General features: G+C 29.8%; 3 protein-coding genes across 4 annotated transcripts in view; 1 reads left to right on the forward strand and 2 right to left on the reverse strand.

Annotated features, from left to right (window-relative positions):
* Positions 1 to 672, reverse strand: part of LOC108692046 (T-complex protein 1 subunit theta) — a 3,269-nt gene extending 2,597 nt beyond the window's left edge. Inside the window, exon 1 of the mRNA XM_018200151.1 lies at positions 477 to 672. Coding sequence (XP_018055640.1) covers positions 477 to 536 — 60 coding nt within the window. The 5' untranslated portion in view covers positions 537 to 672. The remainder of the gene's footprint in view (positions 1 to 476) is intronic.
* Positions 673 to 1,217: 545 nt separating this feature from the next.
* LOC108692041 (phosphatidylglycerophosphatase and protein-tyrosine phosphatase 1) lies at positions 1,218 to 4,426 on the forward strand. 2 transcript variants are annotated; one of them, XM_018200139.1, is made up of 6 exons: positions 1,218 to 1,370; positions 1,459 to 2,124; positions 3,168 to 3,310; positions 3,733 to 3,813; positions 3,921 to 4,160; positions 4,244 to 4,426. In XM_018200139.1, exons 2-6 carry the CDS (start codon positions 1,518 to 1,520, stop codon positions 4,370 to 4,372), a joined length of 1,200 nt encoding a protein of 399 aa, XP_018055628.1. In that variant the 5' UTR covers positions 1,218 to 1,370; positions 1,459 to 1,517; the 3' UTR covers positions 4,373 to 4,426. The 2 variants fall into 2 exon arrangements, with proteins under 2 accessions (XP_018055628.1, XP_018055629.1); XM_018200140.1 differs by having other exon boundaries at positions 1,459 to 1,533; positions 4,244 to 4,416.
* A 116-nt stretch (positions 4,427 to 4,542) lies between these two features.
* The window catches only part of LOC108692030 (alanine--tRNA ligase, mitochondrial), a 4,682-nt gene continuing 1,844 nt past the window's right edge, over positions 4,543 to 7,380 (reverse strand). The window contains 9 exon segments of the mRNA XM_018200126.1: positions 4,543 to 4,564; positions 4,566 to 4,774; positions 4,907 to 5,090; positions 5,164 to 5,520; positions 5,595 to 5,990; positions 6,137 to 6,395; positions 6,494 to 6,822; positions 6,905 to 7,077; positions 7,195 to 7,339. Coding sequence (XP_018055615.1) covers positions 4,543 to 4,564; positions 4,566 to 4,774; positions 4,907 to 5,090; positions 5,164 to 5,520; positions 5,595 to 5,990; positions 6,137 to 6,395; positions 6,494 to 6,822; positions 6,905 to 7,077; positions 7,195 to 7,339 — 2,074 coding nt within the window.

The following is a 7,380-nucleotide window of genomic DNA, read 5'->3' on the forward strand; positions in this document are numbered from 1 at the left end:
ACTATGGGATAGATCGGAGGATCTCTCTGTTCTACATATGTTTGTTGTGTGAAATAGCACCCTAAAAAATGTTGACGTCACACTCAAATAACCTATTCTTAATATTTTATTCAAATTTAATTTTCTAAAACAAGGCATAACAATGCAAAAAGTTAAAATCTTCATTTTTCTATGCTATGTAAAACTTGTATAAATTTTTAAAAGCCTTAACAATGTATACAAACGCGTACACATACAAAAGTGATTCATTCTCAATATATTATTCAGTTTGATTTTCTGAAATAAGACATAGGTATCGTTTAATAAAAGTCCTTTGCTCATATTGAAGAGTACTCCGAATTCTTAAAATATCCATAAAAGGCAAGAACGTGAACCGATCCCTTCCTCGTGTATCCTCCGGAAGCGAGCGTCGTCAATGGAATCGCGAGCCGGTTCATCGCATGCACACGATAATCGTGAAATGAAATGTCACTTACGCGAGCCCCATCTTTGAGCATCTGCGCCACGCCAGGCGCCTTCGGTATGTGCATAGCCATTTTTGTTGGAGATTTGGAAAAATCGTTTCTTTGATCGTTGTGCGGCACCACGTTCTCACGTTTCGTTCCAACAGGATGGAAATTGGTGGAGGTGGACTAGGACCAATCTTCCATATTATGAACGAGACATTGAAAAAAGCGCCTCTAGTAGAAACTGAAGTCAACTAAATCAATGTGGCATTTCCTATATTATTATTATTATTTATTAAGATGCCTTTTCAAAATAGGCCACATGAAAATTGAAAAATTATCTTAATCGTTGGAGAATTTTGATCACGTGATCTTTTTGACGCTATGAATGAAAGCCGAGCGTCAACATGAAATTATATTATTATATTTGTTGCACTTTATATTTTGTATCTAATAAATATCATATTTTTGTTCCGTATAATCCTCCTTCCATTTTTCTGTAATTTTATAAATTATGTATTTACATAAAATATATATATTTCGAGAAGAAAAATCATTGCTCAAATTTTGTTTCTTTTTTTAATTTCAAAGATTTTTTATGTCTACATACAAAGAACAGAAAAGATATAAATTTTGAATTATAGCACACTTATTCTCTGTTATAATTTATTAGTTACTATTTGAAATATATAGAAATTTATAGGTTTTCATGGAAACGAATGTTTGCACGGCTCCCGTCTCGTTATTCTGATTTTGAACAGTCATAAAAAAATTCCGCGATAACCTACTTGCTGGTATTTATCTCGCTTAGCCTTTCGTGCTCCGGCTATTTATTGTCATACAATTTATTATATTATTGCATTATTGTCAATGTTTGAATTATGATACATATTTTTTGAGACGAATTTTAAATAGGCTTTCTAGGTATCTGAACAAAATACATTATTCTGTTCTTCGCAACGAATGTTCACAAGTCCTTGATTTTAACAGATCATATCTTCCCATGTTTTAGAATTTATCAGAAGGGATTATCGATTTGAGGACTTAGCGAAAGTATACTGAAACCACGGCATGACAAACACTGGAGGTAAAGTAATCGCCAATCTGCGACAAAAATTCGTGTCGCCAAAGGTGTTGCGATGGTTCCCTGGGCATATGACGAAAGGTCTAAGACAGATGCAGCAGCGATTGAAAAATATCGATTGCATCCTAGAAGTTCACGATGCTCGGGTACCAATCTCCGGACGTTATGCAGACTTTAGCAGAACTTTGACCGGCTTGAAACCACATATACTTGTACTAAGCAAAAAAGATTTAGCTGATACGACATGCACAGACAGTATAGTTTCTATGTTGAACAGAGAAGGACTGTTCAACATAATCTTTACAAACCTGAAAAATCAACATTGCAAAGGCATGAAGCAGATTTTGCCTCTAGCCAAGAAGTTGATATTAAATTCACAACGTTACAATAGAATGAAAGAAGAGTCTTACTCCATGATGGTCATTGGTGTACCCAATGTTGGAAAATCCTCTCTGATTAATTGTTTGAGAAACAATCATCTTCGTCTTTCGGGCAAAGCTACTCCTGTTGGTGCAACGGCTGGTATCACTCGAGCCGTAATGACTCATATAAAAATATCAGAGGAACCTGTAGTATATCTAATTGATACTCCAGGTATCCTAGCTCCTTCCATTAATGATATTCATACTGGCTTTAAGCTGGCTTTAGTAGGATGTCTGCAAGATCATGTAGCAGGATCGCATCTGCTTGCAGATTACCTATTATATTGGCTGAATAAAAATGGCAGATTTGAATATGTAGAGAAATTAGGTTTGCCAGAAGCAAATGATAATGTGTCATATGTACTCACATTTATTGCTGCAAAGTTGGAAAAAACCGTGAAAATAAAAACTTACAACAATCAAAAACAAGTCATGCCTGATTTAAAATTCGCAGCAGACTACTTCATTAGTTTATTTAGGAAAGGAGAATTTGGATCCTATTGTTTAGATATAGATTTACTAGAGACCTCACAAAATTGCAAAGTTAATTTAGCGTAATAATAATTGTCTATGTAAATATTGTATATTTATTTATAGAAATAGTTTTTAATCAAATACAAATCTTTGTAATTTTCCATGACATCTGATATTTGAATGATCCTAAATGAGAAAATAACCTTAAAGAAGTTACCTTTCGCTACACATTATTTTTAAATAAAATTGAATAACATTCGATTATTATTAAGATACTGAATTTTATTTTATTGTGAATGTCTTGTATATGATGTAAAAAAAATTCTTTTATCATAAATTAAAAAAAATGATAAATATATGAAAATGTAAAATAATCCTTAGATAAAAAAAGTGTATAATTGCATCAGTATATTGTCCCCACCAGTTTTATAGTCCTGTTACTTTCTATAACTGCTTTCCGCGAAAGTAGGGCAACCGTTTATTACACCTGGAAGACTTCTTTCATATGTTTTTCATATGTTTTCATTGTGTTACCTTTAAAATCTACACGGGAACATATTCCACTATATTATTATGACATGAAATAATCGAGCAATTAAATCCTATTTAAAAGATTTATCGTTATATCAATATCGTGGGGAATCTCAAGCCTGCAAATCACGAACTTTCTTTAAATTTTTCAAACTCAAAGGCACTTGAATCATCACTCGAGCTAACGCTTCTCTCGAAATTGATTTTTAGCAAAAATGTTTGCGAGGGTAACGTTTTATCCAACCTTGCTTTATAACATTGTTATGGAAAAAATTACGACTCGGAATTGGTACGATAGAATAGACGAGACTGTTATATTGGGCGCCTTACCACTTCGACGAACAACTAAACAGGTATGATTTCGTAAATTTATTTTTATAATAATAAATTATAAATCAATAAAATATTTTATATATATTATAGAAAATCACAGTAATATCTTGCATTTATGCCTCCATAGTTTTTTATTTTATATCTTTCTTATATTATCTTATTTTATCTGCATTTATTTTTTAATAATGTCATAAAACGTACATTATTACAATTAATGTTACATTATTACAATTTAATGTTTTAGTTTCAAGATAATTTTTAATTTTAGTCTATAATATAATGGACCTATTCTTCTATGTAATAATATACATTAAGAATATGTCAGAAACATATGAATTATTTAAACAAATAAAGTTCATGCGTAACCACAAAGTAAGTTACAAATATTCAAGTAATGTTATATACAATTTATATTTTACACTTCTGTTCTTTTTTCTTTCAGTTGATAGACAATGAAAATATAAAAGCTGTTGTGTCTATGAATGAAGATTATGAATTGTCTTTAGTATCAAACGCGGAAAAGGTACGCGATTAAATAAAATTTAAATTTGGAAATTTGGAATTAATATGAAAGTTAGCAAAATAGAAACATATATAGCTTGTATAATAATACTTTTTTTCTCCATCCAGGAATGGCGCAGGTATAACATAGAATTTTTACAGTTGTCTACAATAGACATCTTTCAAGCACCTTCGCAGGAAAAATTACAGGACGGTGTAAATTTTATTAATAAATTTCGCAATGTATCAGAAAAAAAATTAGATAATCCAGGTTACGACAATAATCACAACCAATATGGCACAGTTTATGTTCATTGTAAAGCAGGAAGAACAAGAAGTGCAACATTGGTCGCGTGCTATTTAATAACAGTGAGATCATATGGCATGATTTCAATGCAAAACTAAGAGACTTTTAGTCATTGATGGTGAAATATTTTTTTTCGTTTTTCTAGAAAAATAATTGGACTCCTGAAGAAGCGGTTAATTACATGCGAACGAAGAGACCACATATATTGCTTCATACAGCACAATGGTCTGCGTTGAAGCAATTTTATGCGAAACATGTACAATGTCCTAACTAAAACTTTTTTATATATTTGTTGATGTTACTTTATAACAAATGAAAAGTATATATAAATATATATAAATAGATAAACAAAGACTAATTTATTTAGATACTACCCTAAATTACGTATATATCCATTCAAATAGAAAGAGTGAAGAGATAAAATGCAGTATAAAAATAAATCATTCATTGATTTTTATTATTAGTGCTCAACTTTTTTTACATGCGCAGATGCAAATTTGGTAGCTTCTGTAATTGCTTCTTCCATACGTATCTGAAAATCCTGTGATACTTTTGTAGATTTCATACTTGCGACCAACATAGGTTTGAATCCCTTGATAGATCCATATTCTGCATTAAAAATTTGAAGGATGATATTCATCCAAGTTTGTGCATTAAATGCACTAGAAGCTATTTCCTAAACACAATAATAAGAGTTTATTTACATTGTTTACGTTTTGATATATATATATATAAATTCCATTTATCATATTGTTATGATTTATATTGAAATGTTATAAATACTTATAAACATATGAATAAAATATACCTGTGGCATGGAACATCTTGCTTTTACGAATCCATTTGTACATGACAGAATTAAAATTGGCATCTCAGAAAAGAGAGAAACAACTTCATGCAATGACAAATATGTGGGATTTTTATTCAGACAATACACAATAAAACAAGATGATGAATCCGTGGCATCAATGATTTCATGAGTTATAGAATCTCTATTAAAAATCATTATTAAATATTCAGAATTAAATAGATTACTCATGTATACATATATAATATTACACATACTTTTCAATTTCTTTCTCTCGCAGCCATGCTATCTTGCTCAAATTCTCCAGCTGTGTCAAACATTTCCCTTTAATCAAGTAAGGTAATGGTACTTGTATATCCTGAGCATTAATTTCTTGTTTTATTCGATTTAATTCTGTATTAAATAGCTCATACATGAATTTGCCACTTCGTAAAATATATTCTAGCTCTGCAATTCTCTGACATATATTTTCACCAGCTTGTTTCATATGTAAAGCTCTCGGACCAACAACAGCCTTAACAGTGCGTTTTGTTGCTCCTTTTGAGGTATATGTTAAAAAGCAGAAGTGTTGCAGTACATCAGTATTATGTACATGCGTACCGCAACACGCTTCCCTAAAAATACATAATTGATATTAACGTAAAATCTAGTTTAGAAAATTTGATGTTTAAAATTCAGATTCACTAACTTTGCTTTCAAATCATCAGTATTAATTTCAACGATTTTAATGTCTGTGTAAGGATATATCTCTCCTGGAAGTAACATAACATCATTTTGCTTTAATAATTCAAGCGAATTCACAGTTTGCACAGTCGTTACAGCACGAGACTGTATGACATTGTTAATACAATCTTCTATTGTCTGCATTTGTTCTAATGTAAGTTGTTCGTCTAACGAATTAAATTGAAATTTTAAACTATCCATATCGACTGAACATCCACGTTGATAAATTATTTGCATAACTTGTTTTAAGGCTGCATTCAATAAATGTGCTGCTGTATGATGTTTCATCGCTCCAATACGAATATTTGATTCTATATTGACTAGACAATCATCGTCTATTTGTAAATGCAGCTCCGATATACTTGAAAACAGATTTGTGTATTGATTATGAATATTTTTATGAATATTATGGATATTTTTACAATTAAAAGATAATTAAAAAAATAATTAAAATGAGTTTTATAATTATTTAAATATATCTAAATGTAAAAAATATGAGACACTTACGGTAAATCTGTTTTAGCAAAATATCCAGAATGAATCACATAGCTATTTACTTTTCTAACATTGTCTATATTAAAAAGTAGATTCTTAATACGAATATTCCCTTTATCTGAAATTTGGCCACCTTCTAATGAATAACATATAGTCTTGTCCAAAATAATTCCAATCTTATTTGTACTATTTAATATTTCATCGATATTTACAATTGTTTCAGTATTATTAGTTTTTATATCGGAATAATTTTTACTTGCAACTAATTCACCTACGATATACAACATAAATCCAATTTTAGAGTTGAATGATATAAGTTAAATAATTGAAATATATGATAAAAATGTACATAATTTATTTTAATATTACCGTTGACAATAATTCCAATGAGTTTACTGTTAAGTACTGGAAATTCGTAGGTATTTCCATTATACGTATAATTATACTTGAATGAATCATCTGTCTTAGGTATATGATTTTTTTTAAGTATTCCTAAAGATTCTTTAGTAATTACAGTACTATGTTTGTCTAATCCAATCCTTGACTGATATTTACGATTATCAAGTTGCTTTTCAAAATCAATTTCATCAAAGTATAAACATTCGATTTGTGCCAGTTCCGCTATAGTTTCTGAATTCAGACCGTATGTATCATACAGCTTAAATGCGACAGTTCCAGATAATACATTAGTTTTACGTCTGTAAATAATATTAATATGTGTACTAATTTATTATGTCAAATTATGTAAAAAAAGGTACAATTAGAAAAAAAATATCTTACAATTCTTTCAACATGGATTGTAGATCTTTATAGCCATCAACTAAACCAGGAGCCATCCAATCAGTAACTGCTATTAATTCGGGACGAGTTTTAATCATCTCATTCCACATTTTACCAGAAGTATTTCGTAATCTTTTGAATAAATCTTCTTCAAAATCTATTATTCTTTGTACCTAACAAATTACATCTAGTATATTAATTTAAGATTATGTAAACTATGTCTCAATAAGATGAGCTTAAAAATTTCATTTTTTTATACATTTTAGCCGTTTTAATCTTAATTATTTTACCTGTTTTAAATTAGTGTGCAATTCTGGATAAGTTACACCCAAATTATCAGCTACATTGCAAGCAAGTTCTGAAACTATGCTAGATTTTCTGAAGATTTTCTCTCCTACATCCATTGCATGTCGCAATATTTTTCGCAGTTTTGGACTGAAATATATATATATAAAATTATTATATATATATTTATA

This window comes from Atta colombica, unplaced genomic scaffold (assembly GCF_001594045.1).
Source record: "Atta colombica isolate Treedump-2 unplaced genomic scaffold, Acol1.0 scaffold58, whole genome shotgun sequence".
NCBI lineage: Eukaryota > Metazoa > Arthropoda > Insecta > Hymenoptera > Formicidae > Atta > Atta colombica.

Excerpts from the sequence above, each read along its gene's own strand:
- LOC108692041 (XM_018200139.1), top strand. The coding sequence starts at position 1,518 with ATGACAAACACTGGAGGTAAAGTAATCGCCAATCTGCGACAAAAATTC. Across the intron at positions 2,125-3,167 it reads ATATCTAATTGATACTCCAG|CAAAAATGTTTGCGAGGGTA; the intron begins GTATCCTAGCTC and ends ATTGATTTTTAG. Across the intron at positions 4,161-4,243 it reads TCGCGTGCTATTTAATAACA|AAAAATAATTGGACTCCTGA; the intron begins GTGAGATCATAT and ends TCGTTTTTCTAG.